We start from the raw sequence: 24,844 nt of genomic DNA, 5'->3' as shown, positions 1-24,844 counted from the left end.
CATTAGAAAAAACGTCTTCACTGAAAGGGGTGGTCAGACACCGGAAAGGGCTGCCCAGGGAGGTGGTGGAGTCCCCATCCCGGAGCTGTTTGGGGCTGGTTTCAGGATTGCGGTCTTGATACTAAGGGGAGGATTAAGCTGAATGATCCTAAGGGTCTCTTGCATCGTTGACTATTCTCTGACTCTGTGGTGTGTTTCGGTACAGCGCTGTATTTATTTCCCTACAGGGATGTGTTTAGTTTCCGTCCAGTTCCACGTCCCGGCTCCTGAGGGGAGCGGCGCCATTTGGCGGGAAGGGGCTGAGGCGGGGGGGGGTGTGTGGGGCGGTAGCGGTTGGTGCGCAGGCGCGGCGGGAGGCGGGCGGGGCGCGCGCGCGGGGCGCTGTGCGCGTGCGCGGTGCGCGAGGCCCGGCGGCGGCTGCGGAGGCGCCGGCAGGTACCGCTGAGGGAGCGGGGCTGGGGCAGCGGGCTGAGGGAGCGGGGAGCGGGGCTGGGAGAGGGGCTGGGCGGGAGGGACCGCGGGCTGGCGGGCCGGAGACAGCCGGGCCGTAGAGAGCTGGGCCGGGGGGGGCGGGGGCCGGGCCGGGCCATGCGCCTTGTGGGCCCCGCCGCCTCCCGCGGCCGCGACCGGGCCTCGGGTCCGCCTTAGGGGGAACCCTGTCGTGGGGGGTGTCCCTGGTGTGTCCCCGTGTCCCTGCTCGCTGCGCTGGAGGAGCCGCCGCGCGGTGCCGGCCCCGCTCGGGTGTGTGACGTTATCGCTCGTTCGGGCCCGGAGGGGCCGAGGGCGGGAGGGAACGGCCCCAACCGCGCCAGGAGGGACGTCGGGGGGATTTATCCGTGGGAAGGGTGGTGAGGCCTTGGCAGGGGCTGCCCAGGGAGGTCTGGAGTGCCCAGCCCTGGAGGTGTCCCAGGAAGGCCTGGCCGTGGCACTCAGTGCTCTGGGCTGGGGGACAAGGTGGGCATCGGGCACAGGGGGATCCATGGGCTGGGAGGGCTTTTCCAACCTCAGTGGCTTTGGGATTCCGTGATTCAACCCCGGTCCTGGCACGGCCGCGCGGGTCCGGGCACTCCCGGCCCTGCCCCGGGTGGTTCCAGCAGCGCCTTATCAGCGCCGGGAGTGGGCAGAGCTCAGATGAGGCTCCGCGTTCCCGCTCCTGCCCCTTTCAGCTTTTCCTGCCTGTTTCCCGTTGGTTCATTCCCGTTTATAAGCGGCAGTTCTGCGTACAATAGTCCTTTGCTGGAAACAGGGTCAATGAAACATGCTGATATGAATTATTTAATACCGATGTGTGTAGGTGTCTGATACACCAGTTCGGTTATTTAGCCTGAGTGGTGTAAAAACTCCTGGAATTACGGTAAAAGCCCGGAATTAGGGTGAGAAACCCTGGAATTAAGGTAAAAAATCCCCTGGAATTAGGTTTCCCTGGTGTGCCCCCGCCCTGTGCCCACCCACGGAGCTCCCTGGGCTGGAGCAGTTGGTGGCCCGGGCATGGCCTATCCCGTTGGCTGGTTCAAACCGTGGATTGCTGTCAGATTTTTGGGATAGGCCCCAGCTCCAGGGACGGGACTGGAACAGCTGTCAGGCAGACTTGGAGTCAGTTTGTAACCTCGTGTGCAGCTCAGACCACGTGTGGTGATCCAGTGCTGCTTCTCCCTCTTCCTTTTTAACCCTCCTAATCTGACGATATGTGGATTGGTTTTTTAAGCTGGAATACATCTTCTGAATCAGCTGGAGGGGGAAGACATCTGTTACACATCAGAATAAGTTTAGGCCCTGTATTATTCCATGTTAAAAACTCTTGCATTTGTTCCTAGAATCATGGAATCGTGAAGGTTGGTCACCAAGTCCAGCCATCCCCCAGCACTGCCAAGGCCACCACTGACCCGTGTCCCCAGGTGCCACATCCACAGGGCTTTGAAATCCCTCCAGGGATGGGAATCACCCCTGCCCTGGGCAGCCTGTTCCAACACCTGACCACCCTTTCCATGAAAAAATGTCTCCTAATATCCGACCTAAATCTCCCCTGGCACAGCATGGGGCCGTTTCCTCTCATGCTGTCACTAGTTACCTCTGTCAGTAGTTACCTCAAGTTTTAGAGCTGTAAACATCCTCTAAACTGTGTTTCCAAGTGCTGAGGCTGCTGTTTGTGTCACACCCTCCTCTTACCCTCGATTTTATGACCCTTCCCAGGTAAGCTCTGCACAGCAGTGGCTGTTTGAGTGATTCAGCTCTGTGCATGTTGCACTGGTAAAGGCACAGATACTGCTCTGATATGTAATGTATTAACTTAGAAATGTTGTTCATTGTCAAAATAATAGAATCTCAGAATGGTTTGGATGGAAGGGACCTTGAAGTTTATCCCATTCCACTCCCTGCCGTGGGCAGGGACACCTTCCCCTATCCCAGGTTGCTCCAAGCCCGTGGTTCCCACCTGGTGTATCCAATGGAGAACAGAAATACTTTGAGAAACTAGTTATTAGAAAATAGCAGAGCACACCACATGGAGCCTTTAACATTGTGCCGGAGTTCCTTGGCTTGGTGAACTCCTGGGAAAACATGAACTGTCATCCCAGATGTTGGAGCTGCCGAAGATAAGGGAGAGAGATTTTTCCTTTCTGTAAAGGATTTCCCTCCCGCTGTTTCACTGGTGGTTTATCAATGTATTTGTTGAAGTGAAAGCAGTGGTCTGGCTGTTCTCTGGAACAGGAATTAGGAAAGAGCTCTGGAGAGACATGGGATGGAGACTTCTCTTTTCTCCTTTAAATGCAAAATGTATTTGCCGCCTCCTCCGAGGAAAGCAAAGGAACAGGAGTGGTGCAGTGTGTTTGGGGGTGTCAGGCTCCCACTGTCTTTATCCCAGCTGGACTCCCAGCTCTGGGCTGTTGTACCCTGGATGTTGTTGTTCCCTGGGATCCATTGGCCATGGTGGGCACGGAGAGGGCTGGGCTGAGTGCCCCCCGCTCCAGCTCCAGGCGGGCAGGCTGGATCAGCCGAGGCAGGCAGGCACACAGCCAGGTCAGGCTGGCCTGGCACTGCTGCAGGAGGGCAGGGCTGGGCAGTGGCTCCTGGCAGGGAGATCAGAGGCAGGAGTGGGAGGAAGGAGGAGTCTGTCTTGAGGGACTGGAGGAAGAAGGAGTCTGTCCCAAGGGGTGGGAGGAAGTGCCTGGCACTGGGTGTGGGTGGGATCAAGGAACTGTGTGTCAGGGACAGCCTGAGCATTTCTGTGGCCCTCTGGTGCTGGTTGGCTCATTTGGACTTCACCAAGGGGAACTGAGTCTGGTGCTGACAGTAATTCTTGTCTTTGCAAAGTCGTCACTTAAGCCAAGCACTGAAGATACATGTTACCACCTGTTTATTTTACAAAGAAATTACTGATTTGTACGAAGTAGGAGAACTGAATGAATTTAGGGGCATGGGTTAGTGGTGGCCTTGGCAGGGGTAACTTGGATTTTATGGTCTCAGAGGGCTTTTTCAACCTGAATGATTCTATGGGATTTGAGCATAATTATTTAGAATAAACTTCCACTGGACTCCTACAGGGAAACTGTAATGATTCACTTTTACACCTCAATAGCTCCCTGTGATAGTTTTTTAGAAAACCCACACCAATTTGCATGAGCAGATGTACAAATCTGACTGCTACTAACATTTCCTTAGTGGTGACTAAGGCTGGTGCCCGAAGGGATGTGATGAGGGTTGTGGTGCAGTACAGGGTGCCTGGAGCGCTTGGGAGGCTCTGAGCTGCTCCCTCCCAGCCAGCTCTGGGCGAGTCCTTGCTCCAGGAGTGCTGAGCTGTTTGCTTTGCACAGGCTCTGGTAGCACCCCCTGCGCCATGGAGAGCGCCGAGGGCACGGAGGAGGAGCAGCCCACAGTGAGCAGTGATGGCCCCGAGCCCGGCGCCGAGCCCGCGGCCCAGGAGCAGCACATGGACTTCAGCACCGAGATCATGAGTGTCACCGAGATGGAGCAGTCCCCGGACAGCTCCCCGGACCTCCACGAGGAGAGCACGCAGGAGAGCGAGATCCCAAACATTGAGAGCTTACAGACCACGGACATTGAGGCCGGCTTCCCTCCGGATTTTGACAAGTTCTGGAAAGTAGTAGACGACAATCCCCAGGATTTCACAGGATGGGTATATCTACTGCAGTATGTAGAGCAGGAGGTTAGTACCTGCCCCTTTCTCCTCAGCCTTCCAAAAATAAACAAACCAAACTAAAACAAGTCGTGGGCTTCCAGTGGCAAATGTAGAGCTGGACACCAGGCTGTCACGGATGCTGCCTTAAGGCAGCTGCCCTTGCCAGCGTTGCCATAGAACTGTAAAATCCCAGCCTGGTTTGGGTGGGAAGGGACCTTAAAGCCCGTCTTGTTCCACCCCCTGCCTTGGCAGGGACACCTTCCATAGCCCAGGTTGCTCGATGTCAGCAGAGATCACAAACCACGAGCGTTGTTTTAGGGCAGTGTTAATAATTGCTGTGTAAATAGCGGGCAGGTGTGCTGGAAGGAAGGGCTGATGGCTGTCCCTGTGCCTTCCCCACAGAACCACTTGCCGGCGGCCAGGAAGGCCTTTGACCGGTTTTTCACGCACTACCCGTACTGCTACGGGTACTGGAAGAAGTACGCGGACCTGGAGAAGCGGCACGACAACGTGAAGCAGTCTGACGAGGTACGTAGGGCAGCACCACGTAGGGCCTGCCAGTCCTGCCAGCCTGGCACCGGGCTGCCCGTGCCTGCCCCGTGTGTGCCCGTGTCACACTGTGCCATCCGGAGCTAATGTTCTCTCTCTTTGTTGGCAGGTGCGTTAAACCTCTACAGTTTGTCAAGCTTTGCAGTGCAAGCCTCTGTATTACACTGCAGCTTAACAAGTAGGGCAGGGCTTTTCTGTCACTTCCGTTTGTTACTCATTTTCAAAGCAATATAGTTGGTTTGCTGGTCACAATTGCTCCGTCTTATTGCATTTTTGGTCAGACGCTGTCAATGATGCTCTAATGGGTCTGTGCCCTATGGTCTGTACCCCAAAGCCTGCCCACACAACCTGGTCAGAATGCAGGGACCGCTGCGCTTTGAAGATCAAGACTCTGCACGTGGAGATCAGAACATTGCCATGTTCTATCCAACCTCCACCCGAATGGTAATGGTAGATTATTTAAACAAAATTCCAGTAATTAGTATTTCTAAGGTTCACCGGATAACACAGTGTTGCCTCTCTCTTAGGACACCACTAAGGATTTGAAGTACAGCTCATGTTCTCTTCATAGGTGTATCGCCGAGGGCTTCAGGCAATTCCTCTTAGTGTTGATCTATGGATACATTATATAAATTTCCTAAAGGAGACCTTGGACCCTGCCGATCCCGAAACTAACAGTACCATCCGGGGGTGAGTTGGGAGCAGGCTGAGATCCACAGTTACACAGCACTGGGAGCAGATTAATGTATTTAGATAAGGGGAAAACTAACAACAGCCTGGTGGTACCTTGAGGACTGTCAGGAGACGACGAAGCCAAATTCCTTAAGAAGGGGGAAACAGCACAGTGTGGTACAAGGGGCAAAAGTTGTGGCTTGAGAGCTTCAGACTAGATGTTCAGAAATACTTGGTGCAGCACTGGAACCCATTAGATTTTTGGAATTTAATTCCTTGGAGGTTTTCAGCGACTGGGATGTGTCTGAGTGCTGTGGCTGGCAGAGGTGCTGGTTAGAGTAAGAGTCTGGGCTAAGGTTTGATCAGAAACCTCACTTGAGCTGGAACTGAACCAAGCTGCAGGGTTGCTGCACAGCTTTTGGGTGTTAAACTGCTGCAGCAGTGGGTTTAGAGTCTGCACAAGAGAGAAGTGGTAGAGATTGTGAATTTTCCTAATACCTCGTGTTCCTGCAAGTGGCTTTTGCCATTGCCTTTATTTGTGCTGTTGGGGTAGTTCTGGAGGGAAAAAAATGAGCTTTCTGACTCTTTAGAGACTTTGCTACAGATAGCTGGAAAATACTTGGAAGAACTTAAATTATTAATACAAGTGTATTTTCAAGTAAATGAGGATACTCATTTAGTAAGAGCCAGAACTTTCCTTGTTTGTTCTGTCACCGCATCCAGAAACAAGTGATTTCCTTTTCCAGAGCCTATGAACATGCAGTCCTGGCTGCTGGGACAGATTTCCGTTCTGACAGACTCTGGGAAATGTATATAAACTGGGAAAATGACCAGGGAAACCTAAGGGAAGTTACCTCCATCTATGACCGCATCCTGGGAATCCCCACGCAGCTCTACAGTCACCACTTCCAGAGGTAAAGGGGAAACAAAGGCTCGGTTAATGCCATGGATTTCCTAAGCACACCTTAACCTGCCTCTGAGAGGTGGGAGTGTTCACTCAGCACGACAACTTGGAAAGGTTACTCAGCTTTATGTAGTTAGTTACTGATTGGACTGATTGGTTTAAAGTACTGATGCACATTTTAGGAATTTGGTTTCAGGTAAATTCACAGGTTCTACTGTGGAATAAAGACAGGCCTTCGAATTGTGAGGAAGAAGAGAGGAAGTCTTTGAGAAATCAGAATAAGTGGTTTTGAGCTTTAATTTCTCATGCAATGCCCACGTGTGGTGAAACATTAATTAAATTGACCAAAGAGAAATACTGGTGGAGTTTGAAATAGTGGAATTCTGCTTTAGTAGGGAGAGGTGAGCGGGGAACCAGCAACCTCAGTTAAATTACACACAGTCTTACCTGTTATTTCTACAGAGCCTTCTTGTCCTTTGCTGTCTGTTTTCCATGGCAAGGGCTTTCCAAGTGCCCCACGCTGCTGTTTCTCTTTGCAGCCTGGCCCCTTTGTGGTTGATGGGTGGTGACAGTTGTGTTTGGTGTGTGGGTTGGCAGCAGGGGCACTCCTGGTGTTGCTCTGGAGCGACAGAGCAGAACCCCCCTGGGATTTATTGCTGTGCCCTGGTCGGGCAGAGCGTGGCACCACGAACTCCAGATTGGTGCTGACTCGTTTGTGGCTGCCCTTAGGTTTAAAGAGCACATCCAGAACAACCTTCCCCGGGACTTCCTGACCACGGAGCAGTTTGTGCAGCTGCGGCGGGAGCTGGCGGCGGCCAACGGGCACAGCGGGGAGGAACAGCCCGCCGAGGAGCTGCCCTGCGGCACCGAGGACATCACCGACCCCGCCAAGGTAACGGCCTGCGCACGGGCACTGCCCCAGCACCCCGGGCTGGCACACGGGCACTGCCCCAGCACCCTGGGCTGGCACACGGGCACTGCCCCAGCACCCTGGGCTGGCACACGGGGGCTGCTGCACACGGGCACTGCCTCAGCACCCTGGGCTGGCACACGGGCACTGCCCCAGCACCCTGGGCTGGCACACGGGCACTGCCCCAGCACCCTGGGCTGGCACACGGGCACTGCCCCAGCACCCTGGGCTGGCACACGGGCACTGCCCCAGCACCCTGGGCTGGCACACGGGCACTGCCCCAGCACCCTGGGCTGGCACACGGGCACTGCCTCAGCACCCTGGGGCTGCCACACGGGGCACTGCCTCAGCACCCTGGGCTGGCACACGGGCACTGCCCCAGCACCCTGGGCTGGCACACGGGCACTGCCCCAGCACCCTGGGCTGGCACACGGGCACTGCCTCAGCACCCTGGGCTGGCACACGGGCACTGCCCCAGCACCCTGGGCTGGCACACGGGCACTGCCTCAGCTCTGCTGGGTGTCCCCGGGACTGGCACACAGGGCACTGCCTCAGCTCTGCTGGGACGTCCCCTGCACACCATGCCCTCCAGCTCGACTGCTAACAGGGCCATGGGTGTTGAAGGAGCGGAGATAGGAAAGGAAAGGGGTGATGCCCAGAACTTCAGGGATGAATGTTAGTTGTTGCAGGTTAACAGATCGGGATCTGGGGTCTAAGAAAGCTCAGCAGTGGTCTGGGCAGGGTCAGGGCTGTCACAGGCACATGAAGGCCTGGAGCTGTCTGAAGGAACTGCTGATGGGAAAACACAGACATGCTGAATCCAAGGTTGACTTGCATCCAAATTCGTCTTTAATCTCAGATCAGCTTTAGCATTAGATAGAAAACCAATTTAGTTGTGTGTGCCAAGGGCCAAGGCTCCATCAGGCATTATCCCAGCCCTTCCCTGGCTGCTCAGGGCAACATTTCATGGATCTGGGCGGATTGCTGCACACCGCTGACACACAGTGCAGTTACAAAGGGGATACTGTGTCTGCCTGTGTCACATTCTTAACAATTCTGTTCTAGCTGGTCACTGAGATAGAGAACATGAGGCACAGAATCATTGAGATCCACCAGGAGATCTTTAACCACAATGAACATGAAGTCAGTAAGAGGTGGACGTTTGAGGAAGCGGTAAGTTGGGGGTTGTGAGCCAACGTGAGCAAGAGGTTTGGACACGAGACTGGGAGCTGGGAATTGTGTGCAACAGTTGGGCCTTAGCTTAAACTGCTGGGAGACTTTGAACAGACTCAGTTGGAACAGAGTTTCACTTCTCTGCCACTTTTCCTGTGAAGAGGCAGCTGTCAGCTGATTTAGAAACCTTTAAGTGGTGTTTGGAAAGAGGCAATGTGGAGTATTGTTTACTGAGCCAGTAAGTCCTGTGAATTAGTGCTGCCTCATTCTTCTGGGGTGTTGCACAGTCATAAGGGGATGAAGTGATTCCAATTGAAAGGTAAGCCTGTGCTAAAAGGAGAATGGAATTTGTATGGTTATGTGTTTTAACATTACACACTTAACCCTGAAATCAGGCAACTTTTGTTTTCCAGCAGTAGCCATCTCAACATGTACTTCTTACATGTAATGTATTAAAAATAATTAATTAAACTAATCATTTCATCACAGCAAATATACAACTTTTTAGATTTAAGCTGGATTACATTTGAAAAAAACAACCCGAGGTTTTCATCCTCAGTCTTTATGTTCTTCCTGACAAACATGGTTCTTGTTTTAAATTTACTTTCTCTTTTTAAAGAGCACATTGTATTACTCAGTTGGGACAGATTTACAGAGACTCCCTAATGTGTCAGGTGATGTCAGAACTGGTGGGTGCTTTATTGCCCTTGGTTGGGCTGGGCCAGATGCCCCATCAGCCCCAGGAAGTCCAAACCACAGTAGGGATCCCATCACCAGTGACTTGTGTGCCAGTTCCCTGTGGCAGAGCAGGCAGAGCGTGTCCTGAGGTTCCTGCCTTGGGGAACCTTGAGCTACCAATTTGTGGAACCTGGGAGAAAGCTGAAACTGTGGCTTTGGGCATGAAATGTGTGAGAAGCTGGGTGTCCTCTTGCTCCTGGCCACAAGCAGTGCTTCCCTACCAAGAGAGCATCTGCTCTGCAGCACCGACGTGCTGCGTCTGTGGGGAGTTGGAAATGGAAAGTTCAGCGTGTCTGTAAAGGACAGAAGTGAGGTGGGTGAGCAGAGATGTCACCAAAGGTTTGGGGACAGCTCAGACCTGTTTTATTTAGCAGGAACAAGGTGCCTGTGAGCTGGTCAAAATGGCAAGAGAGTGTTGGGTTCTGTAGCAAAGGTCAGCAGGGAGCAGGAAGGGGGGATTGGCTTTAAATTTCAGGTGGCCCTGAAGAACTCGATGTTTCTCCTTGGTTATTGTAAGTCCTTCATCCATTTGTGTGGGTTTGGATCTGGGAGGGGATTGCAGTACAGGAGAGACATAACCAGGTGAAATTAAAGATGGTGAGGAAGAGCCAAGGATCTCTGGCAGGGTGCCAGACAAAGCCGTTTAAATTCAAGCAGAGCAGTGTTTAAATTGTCTGTTCTGGGCTCTGTCCCACCGTTGTAGCCATCAATGACAACGTGATCTTGCCAAACTCATGGACTTGGCATAACCAGCTGGATGTAAATGTTGAATGGGAAGTTCAGTTCAGTGCTCTGTCATTTCTTGTCATGATTCTCAGCCTGGTTTTGAGTTTGATTTGTGGGCTGGATGTGTGACAGTGCTTTACTTGTATGGGTGGCCATGGAGAATATTCACTGTTGTTTATAAACATCACTGTTACAGGTTGGCAAGGGATTACCCACGTGGGGTTCTTTCCCAGCACCTGTAAACCCTGCCACTCAAAAAGCTTTCTAGGAAAGCAATGTTCCAGTGGGCTGTCCCTGTCAGTGAATCCCTGGGTCCATGCTGGGGTGACCCTGGTGTGAGCAGCTGATGGGGTGTCACCGGAGCCCTGGTCATTGACTGGTGTTGGTTGAGTGCTGCGTGGCTGTCGGTTGTGTGAGTGCCCCTGGTGTGTGTCCCTAAGTCACCTGTTGGTCCTGTGACTCTTGCAGATCAAGAGGCCTTACTTTCATGTAAAACCTCTGGAGAAAATTCAGCTGAAAAACTGGAAAGAGTACTTAGAGTTTGAGATAGAGAATGGCACTCACGAGCGAGTCGTGGTCCTCTTTGAGAGATGTGTCATTTCATGTGCCCTCTATGAGGACTTCTGGATCAAGGTAAGGGAAGCAGCTCACAGCTGTCCTGAGTGCACACCTGACCTGGTGACTAACCCTTGTACCCTGTGGAACGTTGTTCATCTATAACTATATCTGTTGCATTAGGAGATGGTCTGCTTGCAACCAGATTTGACTGCTGCATTTGCCAACTGCGTTGCCTCTCTACGTCCTTCCTTACAGAAACTAGTCTAGTGGTTCCATAAAGGTGCTGAATGGGTTTAAACAAAAGAATTTTATCGTTCTGGCATGTTTTTAGAGGCAAATGCAAGCTTTAAATTGGGCTGTCTCTGCTCTGTTTCCAACTCTAGTATGCCAAATACATGGAGAACCACAGCATTGAGGGCGTGAGGCACGTGTACAGCAGGGCCTGCACCATCCACCTGCCCAAGAAGCCCATGGTGCACATGCTGTGGGCGGCCTTCGAGGAGCAGCAGGGTAAGGGCAGCCTCAGCCTGGGCAGGGGGGGCTGCTTCTGGCAGCCTCTTGGGTCTCTCGTGTCTGAAACCATCTCTGCTGGTGTTGCAGGCAACATTGAGGAGGCCAGGAGGATCCTGAAGACCTTTGAGGAGTGTATCCTGGGGCTGGCCATGATCCGCCTGCGCAGGGTGAGCCTGGAGCGCAGGCACGGCAACATGGAGGAGGCCGAGCTCCTGCTGGAGGACGCGGTCAGGAACGCCAAGTCCATCACTGAGGCCTCCTTCTATGCCATCAAACTGGCCAGGCACCTCTTCAAAGTGCAGAAGAACCTGCCAAAGGCAAGAAAAGTGCTGTCAGAAGCCATAGAACTTGACAAAGTATGTGTTCCCTCTCGCTGTCGTACCAAAAACCCACCCCACCCCGCGGCTTTTCTCTCTTTCTGAACCATGTTTTAAAATCATGGCAACGGTGATGACAGGAGTTGTAACTGTATGTAATGTCCCATTACTGCATGGAGACAACAGTCCCTCTAAACTGATGTTGCCACGTTCCCAAATCTGAAGTTTGCACTCTTTTCTCTCATCAGAAGCACAGTGTGCTTCATCCCTTCATCCTCCTTAGAATCTTAGCTGTTGTCAGTGTGTTCACCTCTCAGGGTGAACAGGATTGGTGTGGGCAGTACTGGGGGGTGGGTTTGTGTGAGCACAGGAAAACCTGGCACTGCAGGTGCTGTGAGCAAAGTGCCAGCCCTGGGTTTGTGCTGTAGATCACCTCTGGTTGTCTGTGACCCGAACCAGCCCAGGGGGGAAGGGAAAGCTCTTTGGTGCCTGTCATTGTGTGTATTTGTGCTGTGGGTGTTGTGGTGTGTGACTGGTGACACACACTGAGTGTGGAATACCTGCTGGGCCAGGGGGGCACCTTCTGACACGCCCTTTGCACAGGAAAACACCAAACTGTACCTGAACCTGCTGGAGATGGAGTACAGTGGGGACCTGAAGCAGAACGAGGAGAACATCCTGAGCTGCTTTGACAAGGCTGTCCATGGAGCCTTGTCTATCAAAATGAGGATCACCTTCTCCCAGAGAAAAGTGGAGTTCCTGGAAGATTTTGGGTCTGATGTGAACAAGTAAGATGTGCTGTGTGCAGTGGGGTCACTGGGACAGTGCTGGGAGGAGTTGGGCAGGGGTGGCGTGGTGGCATCTCTTAAATGGTTTCCTTTGTGCTCTTGGCTAAGGAACAGTGGCTTTTCTAAACCAAATTCCAGGTTTTAAAAAGGAATAGATTTTTGAATAGGAATAGATTTTTAAACAGGAATCTCTTTTCAGAAAATTATCCCTTCTTTTCTGAAATGCTCAACACCTCACAGAGCAAAGTCTTACTGCCTGTCAGGTCTTACTGTAGTTTCCCCTTGCTAAGCCCTGTGAAGGCAGGTGCTCCCCAAAGAGGAGCTGACATGTCTGTGACACAGACACAGTCTCATTTGAGACTGTTCCCTGGGAGCTGCTGCTTGAGGTTTCCAAAACTGCCCTGGTGGGATTTTTCCGTGTTCAGCCCTATTTACACTTATGTGGGAGGATACACCAGCAATGCATGTTTTTAAATCAACACTACGTATACTTTTTCCTCTGTAAAACAAGCTCCTGTTTTTATTTACATTTTGCAGCTCAGTAACTCGTCAGGACTAACCATGAGTTAAGTTTTTCTGCTCTGTATGTTTTTAACAGCATCTGTCCTTAAATCCTGCTGCCTCTGCATGGCAGCCACTCACTGCAGGTTTGGGATCCGGGACAGGCCAGACCCAGTGAGCTTTGCAGCTCCCAAATAACCCCAGAGCACAGAATGAGCACGAGACACTGTTTTCACCCAGAGCAGTACTGACAGAAGCAGCAGGTTTTGTGGGGAAGTCTGGATGCAGCAGAGGAAAGGGTATCTGACTATTTGTGGGAATTTTAGCCAGGACTGTTTTGTGCAGCACTGAACATACTTGTTCTTCCCATGCTGGATGGGCAAAAGGCTGCAGGTGCTGCTTTGGGATTGGAATAGTTTTGCATAATACTAATTTCTGGTGTTGAAATGTTGATTCCCAAATCTCAGTCCTGCTTTGGATCGTGAGCAGGCACTGAAGGAGCAGCAGAATCACAAGTAACTTCTGGAAAACTCCTCTATAAAGGAACTTCATAAAAACTGCATCAAGTGTGAGGAATGTTGAGCAAGTTGGGAATTTGAGCTGCTGTGGAATCAAACTGAGCCTTTTGGCTTTCCCCTCTCGTGGTGGATCACTCCTTGAAATTTGTGGTGGGGTTTGGTTTAGAATGTTGTACTTCTACAGTTCGAAGCGGAGATTTTAGGCTGATTGCTCAGGGGTGGGAAATGTTGTGATGACAGTGGTGAGCAGGGTTTGATCCCCCTGTCCCCCCAGGCTCCTGGATGCTTATGATGAACACCAGGCACTGCTGAAGGAGCAGGAGACGCTGAAGAGACGGGCGGAGAACGGGTAGGGAGGACAGTCCTGGAGACAGGACACACTCCTGGGAGCACACTGGGACAGCCCTGGGGGGACACACTGGGACAGCCCTGGGACAGCCCTGGGACAGGGGACACACTGGGACAGCCCTGGGAACACACTGGGACAGCCCTGGGGACAGGACACACTGGGACAGCCCTGGGAACACACTGGGACAGCCCTGGGGACAGGACACACTGGGACAGCCCTGGGGACACACTGGGACAGCCCTGGGGACAGTACATGCACATGAACACACACATACTGTGACACCCCTGGGGACACACACACACACATACACACACTGTGATGTCCCTGGGGACACACTGTGACACCTCTGGGGACAATACACACACTGTGACACCCCTGGGGACGCTCCCTGGGGCACACACACACACTGTGACACCCCTGGGGACACACACACGCACCCCAGGCTGCAGCTGGGACACAGCAATGTGGGAGTGCTCTGGAATAGTCCAGAGAACAGCCTCAGACACTGGGGGGTTATTTAGTCTCTGAGTGGATATACAGGTATTTTGAGGCTTTAACCCCACTGGTGCAGGAGCAAAATCACTTTTTAAAATCATTTAAAGTGTGCACTAATTAGAGCTGTACTGCTGGATTAAATATTCACAGAATCATGGAGTGGGTTGGGTGGGAAGGGACCTTAAAGCCCATCCAGTGCCACCCCCTGCCATGGGCAGGGACACCTTCCATAGCCCAGGTTGCTCCAAGCCCCGTCCAGCCTGGCCTTGGACACTTCCAGGATTGGAAACGTTTACTGGAAAATAACTTTTTGAGTTGTATTTCACAGGAGAGCTAAACAGGGCTGGTAAATAACTGGGTCTCTGAGCAGAAACCTGCACTGCTGTCTCAGTGGGGGGACCAGAACGGTTTAAACCCTGGCTGTTCTGAGGCACCACTGCCCTTCCCTAAACAATCCCATGTCCCTGCTTGGACAGGGTGCCCAGCTGGGAAATGCTGTTTAATGAGATGTAACACTTCTCACACGGAGACTTCCCCAGAGTTTATCCAGGATGCCAATTCCAAGCTGTTATTCCCCCCCAGCTCCGAGGAGCCGGACGAGAAGAAGATGCTGACGGAGGACCCGGCCCTGGTGTCGGCGCAGCTGATGGACGGGGACATGCAGGTGAACCAGGCGGCCTACAACTACAACGCCTGGTACCAGGTAACCGGGACGTGCTGCCAGGGCAGGGCAGGGACGGCCCAGGGGGCGCATGGAGCTCGCTGTTCCTCCATGGCATGGCACTTTGGAATAGAACGGTTGAGGTTGGGCCAACCACCCCCAGCACTGCCACAGCCACCACTAACCCATGTCCCCACGTGCCACATCCACGTGTCTTTTAGATCCATGGAAGTTGTGTTGAAGTGGCTTAGTGAAAACTGGTGTTTAGACTGGGCAGAGCTGGGCAGAGCAGGGATGGAGCTGAGGCACAAACCACCAGCCCCTGGGGTAGCTGTGGTTTGGGAATGGATTAGATGCCTAAATCCCATCGAGGTCCAGTGCTCTTCCCAGTCTCATCCAGTTGGGAAACTGTCCAGTACTGGGCAGGAAAAATGCCCCAAATGTTCACACACAGAACTGCAGGAATGCCAGTCTTGGAGCTGTGCCAGGGCAGGCTCAGGTTGGATCTCAGGGAAAGGCTCTTCCCCCTGAGGGTGGTTGGCACTGCCCAGGCTGCCCAGGGCAGTGGGCACGGCCCCAAGGCTGCCAGAGCTCCAGGAGGGTTTGGATGATCCTCTGGGGCACAGGGGGGGGATTGTTGGGGTGTCCTGGGCAGGGCCAGGGCTTGGACTGGATGGTCCTTGGGGGTCCCTTCCAGCTCAGGCTATTCCATGATCACTGTGATCCCAGATCCCTGCCTGCCTTCCACATCCTGCTCCAGGAAGCAGACAAATCCCTCCTGGGGGAGCGGGGCATTGTCCCTCATTGCCAAGGGTGCTGTGCCCAGCTGGGAGCAGTGGGAGCTGTGTGGGGTGGTCTGTGCTGGCTCAGGGACACTGGCTGAGCCCCTCCTGCTGTGTTTGCAGTACAACTACCAGAACGCCTGGAACTACGGACAGTATTACCACACCACCTGAGCCAGAGTTCACTGTGCTGCACATCGACAGATGGAATAAAAAAAGATATATTTTTCTAACTTTGGGCTGTGAAAGAACTGTTGTGCCACCTGCTGCGGGTCCTCTGCATGTGACCCGAGCTGCTGCTCACGGGGTACGTGTGAAGAGTTGTGTGCTGGTAACCGATAAATGGTCTCTGTACAATTCTCATTTACCATAAATGCGTTTTTTTAATTCCCTGCACTAATTTATGGAGCTTTCGGAGGAATTCCCGTCGGTCCCACGATTCCATAGATTGGGTGGGTGAAGCTGGGGCCCTTTGGGTTGGTTTTGCCCCAGAGCTGGAGCCAAGGCCGTCCTGCTCCCACCCCAGCTGCCACCACAGTTTTCCCAAGCCGGGCACTGTGCTGGGATTGACCCCGGAGCGGGGCTGGAGGCCTTGGCAGAGCTGTGGGGTCAGGAATTCACCCATGGGGCAAAACCCCCTTGGTTCTTTTCTAAAAAGCACAAACTGTGTTTGGGATGGTTTTTGTATTTGGAGTTTTTCATGTACACGGTGTGAGCAAAACTTTTTTCATTTTGATCAAAGTGATCATTCCCATTTTTGTAATAAAAGCAAGGAATTCAGCCGTGCTCTGAGCCTTCTTGGATTGCCTCGGTGGTCGAGCCGGGAGTAGGAACACGTGGTGTTCCCAGGAAGGGCTGTGGCACAGGGATGCCCTGGGAACGCCTGGATCCCTGGGAGCAGAGTGCCTGACACTGGTATTGATACCTCTGAAGAGGAGCGGGAATGCTGTGGAATTCCACAGGATCCCTGTGGCCCTGCAGCCCCGCCAGGGGAGGGTGGGGGAGCTCAGACACAAAGAAGGGACGGCACCGAGGGTACAAACTGGTTTAGTGGTGTCACTGTACAGAGGGGCAGGGACAGCGCTCCCTTTCCACAGGGCCAGGCTGGAACTGGATCCCCAGCACCAGTCCCTGGGTTCCCAGCAGCAAGGGGAATTCACTCCTCACTCGATGTCCACCAGCTCCACTTCAAAGAAGAGCTTTGCGTTCGGGGGAATCCTGGGGGGGCATGTTAAGGAAGCCTAAAACACCCCAAATCCTCCAGCTCCCCCATCCCTCCCTGGGCAGGGACTCACAGCCCTCTCCTGTGTCCCTGTGGTGTCACTGGCCTTGGGACAGCCTGGATCCAGCACTGGGCTGGATCCTGCACTGCTGCCCAGCACCAGCTGTCAGGGACACGCAGGGCCAGTTCCATGGATGCACCTCCACTAACACACCCTGCTCCTCATTCCCTAAGCCTGGTCTCCAGGTTTGGGAGTCTGTCCTGCTGTGCTACAGGGGAGAACAGTGTCCAGGCAGCCCTTGGCATTACAGGATTCCAGCACCAGGGAACAACCTCTTCCTCCTAAAGCACTGGGAAAAGAACATGAATGTGTAAAACACTGCAGGATCCCCCCTCCATCCCGTACTCCAGTTGTATCCCAGAACCAGAACCAAATTTAACTGCTGTTACCCTACAGGTCACTCCTCCTGCTTCCCTACTCCACTGGTTTGTATCCCTGTCAGTAATAAGCATTTGGAAGCTTATTTGGAAGCTCAGCTGGACTAAAAATGCAGGTGGAAAACAGCAGCAAGTTCTCCCTGCACAAGGTTTAGTTCCAAACAAAAGGACAATCCCACCCACCCTCCAAGTGCACTGAATTTCCTCAGAGTGGGAATATTCTGAGCCTGCTGTAATGAGTGAACCCCCCCATTACATCCCTGTCCCAGCACTTCACCCCACCCAGCATTCCCAGGTTTCTGTACAAGGATACTTGGCATCGGGCTGCCCCTTCTTCCCGTAGGCCCACTCGGGCTCGATTTCCAGCTGGGCCTTCTCTCCTTTGCTCATGGTCAGCAGGGCTTCATCCCACTGCAAGGACAGCACAGCAGGGTGTCACAACAGCTGCACTTCCCAGCCTTTCCATGTGCTCCTAGGGATTCCCACCAATCCCACACCTCCACGAGCCCAGGCTGCTCCAAGCCCGGTCCAGCCTGGCCTCGCACAGTGCCAGGGATGGGGCAGCCCAGCCTCCCTGGATCAGTGGATCCGTGCTTGTTCCAGGCTGTTCCAGACCCGGATTCAGTAGTGCCTGTCCCTCCCCAGGACTCACTCCCTTCCCCGTGTCCCCACGAGCGGCTCCTGCAGCGCCAGATCCCAGCTCAGGGAGAGGCTCAGGGACACACGGATAAACCTGGACACATGGATAAACCTGGACACACGGATAAACCTGGACACACGGATAAACCTGGACACACGGATAAACCTGGACAGCTGCAGCTCCTGCAGCGCTGGGCACTGCCCAGGGATCTGCCCCCTTCCCAGGGCCAGTCCCGGCCCTCAGAAAGGCCTTTTTCCTGCTCAGCCTGGAGCAAAGGAGGCTCAGGGGGGACCTTCTGGCTCTGCAACCCCCTGACAGGAGGGGGGAGCCGGGGGGGGTCGGGCTCTGCTCCCAGGGAACAAGGGACAGGAGGAGAGGAATCCCGGCAGCCTCAGAGCAGACTGACAGGAGCAGGAGGCTGGGCTTGTCCCAAGGAACACAGAGTGTTTTCCACACGCTGCTACCCAGGGGAATGACACAGGATAATGGGACATCCTGCCCGTGTAAACCCTTGCAAGTTGCATTTTTACCTCCACGAGGAACAGAACAGCAGCTCAAAAACTGCACCCCGGTCATAAATCACAGGGAAGGAAACTCCTTTGGAATTCTGAGGGAGCTGTCAATGCTGTACTTACACCTCGGATCACTTTTCCTACGCCAACCTTGAAACTCAAGGGCTTGGCTGCTTTTTTCTTCTTTGAGCCTGGAAGAGAGTTTTGTGTTGCTTTGCTTTAACATCACTCCAGCACACACCACACTGCTGTCTACAATTATAAATACATATGAGGAATAAATATACATTCTTATCATTTTATTATATTATTTTTTAGTGTTCATGTTATTATAACATTATAATATTATTTTAATATTCAGTGCTGTGAACATCGTTCACTGTTCAAGCTGACCAAGAGCTAAAGCTGATGAGCATCTTTCAAACCCCAAAGACTCATTTCTGAATTAATAAAGGTGACAGTACAAGTCACAAACACATTAAGGAACCAGAAGTCAAAAGGGAACATAAAACAAGTACAAGAAGTCCCAGACAGCATTCCAGTGACTCTGGAATACTGTTCCTCTGAGTGTGGGACACACTCTGGAAAAGCTTTTCTAGTACTGCAGCATTTCATACTCCTAACCCCTCTGATCTGTCACAAAAACACCAGAGTACTCAAATCCCTCTCATTCCAGTGCCTCCATGTTTAAGGATTTACTAGAGAAGGACACTGAGATGTTTATTTAGAGAAACTCAGGACACTGCTGGTGCTTGAATTCCATAGGAGAGGGAAGCTCCAGCTCTCCCCTCAAGTATTTTCAGCCCTGATTAACTCCCTGCTTTTCACATTCCCAGGCCTGGAGAATGCCAGAAGGGAGGGCTGGCAGGATGCAGCAGTGTCACTTGACACCAGCCACTCCTAAAATACTGCCCTGCCTTACCTCATGGAAAATCAGGATCCGGGAGGGGGCTCAGGGACATCCCAGCAGCTCAACAACAAAGCAGTTTGTCAGGAATCCCACAGGGACACTTCCAGAGGCAAACACTTGCCCAGATCTGCTCAAGGAGCCCAGTTAATGCACTCAGCAAACCCCAGTTTCTCTGTGCACCCATCTGTGTATGACCTTACTTGATTGAATATTGGTATCGAAGACTGTCCCATCCTGCAGCTTTCCCGTGTACCAGCAGTGCACAGTGTCTCCTTTCTTCGGGAAGTTGGTTTTATCGCCCTTCTTTAAAATGGATTTTGTATACTTTGGTGGCCCCTGAGGTTGTAAAATAAGCGTTGTGACTGGTGGGTTAAATAGCTTCAGATCAACTATGTCTGAGAGAGAACAAGCACTTAGTTTAAGGCATTGAAGAAGACATGCACTGTTAGTGAAGGGCGTGTTCGTGGGTAACTGCAGGGCTGGAATGTATGGGGAAAATGCAGCAGATTAAGGTTAAGGCAGGGTGCAAACACCAGAGTTCTTGCTGTAACCAGGTCTTTGGAGAATCCTGGGTTGGAAGGGATCCACAAGGATCATCCAGTCCAATCCCTGGACACCCCAAGAGTCACACCATGTGCCTGAGAGGATCATCCAAACCCTCCTGGAGCTCTGGCAGCCTTAGGGCCGTGCCCACTGCCCTGGGGAGCCTGTTCAGTGCCCCACCACCCTCTGGGGGAAGAACCTTTCCCTGATACCCAACCTAACCCTCATCCTGAGACCCAACCTAACCCTCATCCTGAGACAGGGGACCTGGTTAATTTGGTTTCCCACACGACAAACACGAGGCGGGAGTGTCGCACAAACCTCCTCCACAGCCTCCTCAGCCTTCACCGCCTTCCCCTTGGCCTCCTCCGCCTTGGCCGGCTTCGCCTTCTCCGCCGCCTTCTCCGCGCCGTCCGTGCCCTTGAACCGCTGAGGGGGGAGGATGAAGAGCCACATCCATCAACCATCAACCCCCACAGGACCACCCCCCCCCAGCTCCGTTCCCCCCTCCTCGTCCCCTCACCTGCGTGTGGAAAAGCTGCGTGTAAGCCGCGATGAGCTGCTCCTTATTCGCCGTCTTCGCCACGTTCTTCACCTGCCCCAGCAGCTTGTGCTCCGCCAGGAACTGCCAGACGCACGAGTGCGAGCCGTGAAACACCCGCTCCAAAAACGCACCGCACACGCGCTCCAAACCATTTAGATTTCCCCACGAACTCACCGCCTGCGCCGCGTGCTCCTGCAGGAATTTGATGATCTCCTTCTTGGCCAGCGCCTCGCTCCGCAGCTCCTCCGCGCTCCAGGGCTGCGCCGGACCCGCGGCCGCCGCCATTTTCCCACCCGCCTCCTACTCCTCCTCCGAAGAGGAGGGCTGGGAAGCGACCCAGGAGGGAGGAGGGGAGGGCCGGGATAAACGCCCAGGGGGAAGGGGAGGGCCGGGAGGCGCCTCCAGACCCTCCCCTAGGCCCTCGGGCGGAGGCTCCTGAGGTGGTTTGAGGCGGCCGCGCTGAGGGAGGGACAAAATGGCGCCGCCTCAGGGAAGTGGGGGAACGCCCTGAGGGAGAAGAGAGGCGGGAGGAGCAGCGGGATTTACCTCAGGCTTGGCGGCCGCCCGAAGGGGAAAGGGCGGGCCAGGAACCCGCCGAGGGCGAAGGGGAGGGGCGGGAGGCGGCCAAGCCGCCTCCCGTCCCTCCCCTTCGCCCTCGGCGGCGTTTTCAAGCGGCGGCGTTGAGGAAGCGACAAAATGGCGGCGGGCGCGCCGCTCCCTGAGGGAGGATGAGCGGCGGGCGGCAGCGCACTTTGCCTCAGGTCTGGCGGGCGCCTGAGGGTAAAACCGAAGAGGAGGGCGCGGACAACGACAGCGATGATGACTTGCTGCTGGCAGCCGCCGCCGCGGCGGACCCCGTGCCCGTGGAGGGTTTCAGCGAGGCGGCGGGATCCATATGGATCTACCCCACCAACCTGCCGGTGCGGCCGTACCAGGAGCGCATGGCGGGCGCCGCGCTGCTGGCCAACACCCTCGTGTGCCTGCCCACGGGGCTGGGCAAGACCTTCGTGGCCGCCGTGGTCATGTATAACTTCTACCGCTGGTTCCCCTCCGGGAAGGTGCTGTTCCTCGCCCCGACCAAGCCGCTGGTGGCTCAGCAGATGGAGGCGTGTGCCCGAGTCATGGGCATCCCGGCACGGGACATGGCGGAGATGACAGGTACGGGCTGCGGCGATATCCCGGAGGGCAGAGTGTGAAGAGACGCGGCGGAGGGGGAGAATAAAGAGATGTTTGAAAGGGTAAACCGTTGGTTTTGCAGTAGTTAAAGCCCCGGGTCGCCCGTGTAAAGGGTGGTGGAGCGCTGCGGTGCAGCCCCATGGGTCGCAGCCTGCGGGTGTTCACACGCAATGTGCTCTGCGTGAAGCTTAAGCCAAAGAATAATGGCTCTTTTTTTCCTGGTTTTTTTTTTTGCTTTTCCCTCCTCTTTCCCCCTTCCTTTTGTCTTTTCCCACCCCCTCTTCCTTTGCTCTTCCCACATTCCCGTTTATCCCCTCCCCTCCCTCTCCCCCTTTCCCTTTCCCCCTCTTTTTCCTTCTTCCTCATTTTAATAAAGTTTTTGCAGAGCCCCCCGGGCTGCAGCTTATTGCTTACTGCAGCAATAGCCTTAAGCTGTTTTTAGGCACAAACCTTTCCCGGAGGTGCTGTAGGTGAGGTTTAGGGCTGTGGGCAGCTGTGGGGCATCTTGAGCTTCCCAGCCTTCATTTCCGTGGTTCTGGATTTAGTGTTTTAATGCAATAAATTCATCCCCATTGTTGTATTCAATGAGGGTGGGGAGGCCCTGGCCCAGGTTGCCCAGAGAAGCTGTGGCTGCCCCTGGATCCCTGGAAGTGTCCAAGGCCAGGTTGGAGCCACCTGGGCTGGTGGGAGGTGTCCCTGCCCATGGCAGTGTTTGGAATAAGATGGTTTTTAAGGTCCCTTCCAACCCAAACCAGTCTGGGGTTCCCTGTGTCTGCCAGCCCTGCTGGCTTCTGCTGTCACTCTCAGCTCGTGGGCTGTGTTTTACTCTGAGCAAAACAGCTCCCTGATGTTATTTCCTTTATTTCCAGGAGGAACCCAAGCTCTGGGCCGCCGGGAACTGTGGAATACCAAGAGAGTCCTTTTCCTTACCCCTCAGATAATGGTCAATGACCTTTCTCGTGGCACCTGTCCCGCTGTGGACATTAAGTGTTTGGTTATTGATGAAGCCCACAAAGCCCTTGGGAATCATGCCTACTGCCAGGTAATGCTGGAGACACCCCTTTTTCTCTCCCAGTGACAAAACCCCGAAGTCACCTCAGGATCTTCATAAAGTGTCACTATCACTGCTGTGGGGAGATTGTTCTCGAGGTCCTTAACTTTGAAAGAGATCAGACACTCCTGTACATTGTCACTGCCTTGTTATTAAGTAATACCTGTAAGGTACTTTTCTCATGCCTGAATTAAATTATAATTTTTGTTTTGAAATATCTTTTTGACTGAGGCAATTTAAAAAAAAAAAAGTGTGGGTTTTTTTTGTAAGGTTCTTTAACTTAGTAAAATCAGTTCAAGTTTTGTTTTTAAAACTGAGGTTTGTGTTGATCAACAAAGACTTTGTTGTATTATCATGGGTTAATCTCATAGCAATGGGAGATTTCAAAAGTAAATTTTATATACTGGAGAAATTGAGTGGAATATGTGTATAATACCTGTGGAGTTCAGATTTCATGGGACTTATTATCCATGATTTACTTTTCTTAAAAGAGTTGTTCTTCAGACTTCTTGGCAGCTCTCCTGAGTTAGTGTGCTCTTAATCTTTCTGTTAAATCAAGTGAGAAATCATTTCATAATTTACCAGGGTTGTTCTTGGTACACTTCCAGGATATCCCATCCCTGGAAGTGCTCCAGTGCAGGTTGCACGAGGCTTGGAGCAACTTGGGCTAGTGGAAGGTGTCCCTGCTCACAGCAGGGGTGGAACGGGGTGATCTTTAATGTCCCTTCCCACCCAAACTGTACCATGATTCTATGATTGAATATTTTCAGAGCGCTTTGTTAAGCTTTTCCTTCTTGGTGGGTATTTTCCTTGATATAGTTTGTATAAGGAAATAATCTCCTTTGAAGGTATTAACAGAAAGTTCCCTGTTGGTAGGTTGTGAGGGAGCTGAGCAAGTACACGAGCCAGTTTCGGATCCTGGCCCTGAGTGCCACACCAGGCAGTGACACCAAGGTGAGCCAACCCCACTTGTGTGCTTCAAATAATCACATAGGAGCTGTGTTTAATACCAGTTTGAACACTGTGCAAGGTACTGAAGTATGTTACAGTTCCACATCAAAACCGAATTTATTTACAGTCTTGGCTCTTGGCTTGAGGTGTCTAAGTGGAGAGTCTTTTGTTTTCCATCACGGGCAGTGGGTAGCTTTTCCTTACAAATGTATTCAAGCCCTGCTAAACTGTGGGAATAGTAATTTTTCTTTTTTTACCTCTCTGCCAGGCTGTGCAGCAGGTTATCTCCAACTTACTGATCGCTCGGATAGAGGTGTGTGCTGAGGATTCCCCAGAAATCCAGCCTTATTCTCACGAGAGACAGGTGGAAAAAATCGTGGTGCCACTTGGGGAAGAGCTGGTAGGAATTCAGAACACTTACATCCAGGTGAGTTTGTTTGTTCTTTGTTGGTCACTGGCCAGTGACAGGAAATACATGAATATCTCTGCCTAGACTTGCTGTAGCTTATAAAAGCAACACCTTCCTATGCAGGTAACTTTGAGCACAAGGCAAAGAAAAAACATGGTCTCAACTCCACTGTGACCTTAAAAAGCTCAGGTGAAAAACTGAGAATGGAATTACTTTCCTCATCCTTTTTCAGGAGTCTTTGCAGAATTGGCACCAGACTTAAACTGAGGGTTCCTGCATTTGGCTGAATTTAGTAGGATTAAAGTATTCAGATGTTGGGAATGCCTTATGAAGTCTGTATGTGGATTTTCTGAAGCATTTTCTGTGTTAGAGAATATTCTTTAGGGCTTTAAGTCATCTGTAAGTGTAATTAGTTCCCTTGATTATTTTTTATCTTTTGTTTGTTTGTTTGTTTGGGGGTTTTTGTTTTGTTTTGTTTTTTTTTTGGTTGGTTGATTTTCTTTTCTTATTCTGAGAGCTGTTTCCTTTTTCTTTTTTTTCCCTTCTCTTTTTTTTACTAGTCTGTAATGTTCAAATATGGAAGAGATTTTCAGGCAAATGGTATTACCTAAGATACAGCTTTGAAAAGTTCAAAATGTGTGCTCTGTGTTCGGTAAGAGGCATAAAAAACCCTGGGATTGATTTAGTATCAGACTGTTGGCCTCAGAGTATGATTTTGCTTAAACTTTAATGGTCTTGGTGTAGTTATGTGGAGACCACTGGAAGGCAAACTTGTGAGTGCATCAGCTGTTTTCAAACCAGTGACCTGAGAGCTATTTAAATGAGGAAGGTCCACTCATAAGCTTTAAAAAGAAACTTGAAAGGTAGTTTTGCATCACTGCAGGTGCCTCTGAGTGCTCTGGTGAGTGCAGGGATTTATTTTGAGGTGCTTCACTTGAGATTTGTTTGGCTGCACAAACTTTGCCTGAGTTGGCACTGTGGCTTCAGTGGTTACTGTTTCCTTGCTTTGATCTGGTACTTGCATTTGAATTGCTCCTGATTTTCTTAGAAAATACAATTTGTACCAAGGCAGAGGGTGTGAAAGGATGGTTTGTGTTGTCTGGGCAAGCCAAGCCTTAGCCTTGGAGGCCTCAGCACTTTGGGAAGTGGTTCCTGTTGC

General features: G+C 52.4%; 3 protein-coding genes and 1 non-coding gene across 16 annotated transcripts in view; 3 read left to right on the top strand and 1 right to left on the bottom strand.

Moving 5' to 3' along the window:
• Window positions 1–384: 384 nt before the first annotated feature.
• Window positions 385–16,069, top strand: PRPF39 (pre-mRNA processing factor 39). Of its 2 annotated transcripts, XM_027723074.1 has the most exons (14): window positions 385–435; window positions 3,810–4,162; window positions 4,538–4,663; window positions 5,256–5,374; window positions 6,103–6,270; window positions 6,990–7,152; window positions 8,236–8,343; window positions 10,276–10,440; window positions 10,749–10,875; window positions 10,966–11,234; window positions 11,799–11,983; window positions 13,277–13,351; window positions 14,429–14,549; window positions 15,413–16,069. In XM_027723074.1, exons 2-14 carry the CDS (start codon window positions 3,833–3,835, stop codon window positions 15,461–15,463), a joined length of 2,007 nt encoding a protein of 668 aa, XP_027578875.1. In that variant the 5' UTR covers window positions 385–435; window positions 3,810–3,832; the 3' UTR covers window positions 15,464–16,069. The 2 variants fall into 2 exon arrangements, with proteins under 2 accessions (XP_027578875.1, XP_027578876.1); XM_027723075.2 differs by lacking the exons at window positions 385–435; window positions 3,810–4,162; window positions 4,538–4,663 and adding an exon at window positions 4,768–5,128.
• LOC113988959 lies at window positions 11,318–11,403 on the top strand. The gene has a single exon (XR_003541077.1). It is a non-coding gene; the product is annotated as a small nucleolar RNA SNORD127 (small nucleolar RNA).
• A 251-nt stretch (window positions 16,070–16,320) lies between the features above and the next one.
• FKBP3 (FKBP prolyl isomerase 3) lies at window positions 16,321–20,664 on the bottom strand. Its single transcript, XM_027723080.2, has 7 exons — window positions 20,273–20,664; window positions 20,078–20,179; window positions 19,876–19,983; window positions 19,212–19,347; window positions 18,225–18,292; window positions 17,263–17,360; window positions 16,321–16,507 (listed from the first exon to the last, which is right to left on the bottom strand). Exons 1-7 carry the CDS (start codon window positions 20,381–20,383, stop codon window positions 16,453–16,455), a joined length of 678 nt encoding a protein of 225 aa, XP_027578881.1. The 5' UTR covers window positions 20,384–20,664; the 3' UTR covers window positions 16,321–16,452.
• A 118-nt stretch (window positions 20,665–20,782) lies between these two features.
• The window catches only part of FANCM (FA complementation group M), a 51,646-nt gene continuing 47,584 nt past the window's right edge, over window positions 20,783–24,844 (top strand). For all 12 annotated transcript variants that reach the window (XR_003541074.2, XR_003541073.2, XR_005566492.1 and 9 more), the window contains exons 1-4: window positions 20,783–21,256; window positions 22,144–22,316; window positions 23,202–23,279; window positions 23,545–23,703. Coding sequence is in view for 9 of the 12 variants with exons in the window: in XM_027723063.2 (XP_027578864.2) it covers window positions 20,827–21,256; window positions 22,144–22,316; window positions 23,202–23,279; window positions 23,545–23,703 (840 nt within the window). In the remaining 3 variants the exon portion in view is untranslated. The remainder of the gene's footprint in view (window positions 21,257–22,143; window positions 22,317–23,201; window positions 23,280–23,544; window positions 23,704–24,844) is intronic.

Source organism: Pipra filicauda, unplaced genomic scaffold (genome assembly GCF_003945595.2).
Source record: "Pipra filicauda isolate LSUMZ 115617 unplaced genomic scaffold, ASM394559v2 scaffold720_size194830_pilon, whole genome shotgun sequence".
NCBI lineage: Eukaryota > Metazoa > Chordata > Aves > Passeriformes > Pipridae > Pipra > Pipra filicauda.
Note: the sequence above shows the minus strand (reverse complement) of the source record. Positions and strands in the feature narration are given on the sequence as shown.

Coding starts and splice junctions, on each gene's coding strand:
- PRPF39 (XM_027723074.1), top strand. CDS start 3,833: ATGGAGAGCGCCGAGGGCACGGAGGAGGAGCAGCCCACAGTGAGCAGT. Junction 6,271..6,989: donor TACAGTCACCACTTCCAGAG/GTAAAGGGGAAA, acceptor GGCTGCCCTTAG/GTTTAAAGAGCACATCCAGA. Junction 8,344..10,275: donor GGTGGACGTTTGAGGAAGCG/GTAAGTTGGGGG, acceptor TGACTCTTGCAG/ATCAAGAGGCCTTACTTTCA.
- FKBP3 (XM_027723080.2), bottom strand. CDS start 20,383: ATGGCGGCGGCCGCGGGTCCGGCGCAGCCCTGGAGCGCGGAGGAGCTG. Junction 18,293..19,211: donor CGATACCAATATTCAATCAA/GTAAGGTCATAC, acceptor ACTCTCTTCCAG/GCTCAAAGAAGAAAAAAGCA. Junction 17,361..18,224: donor TAGGAAAAGTGATCCGAGGT/GTAAGTACAGCA, acceptor CTGTCCTTGCAG/TGGGATGAAGCCCTGCTGAC.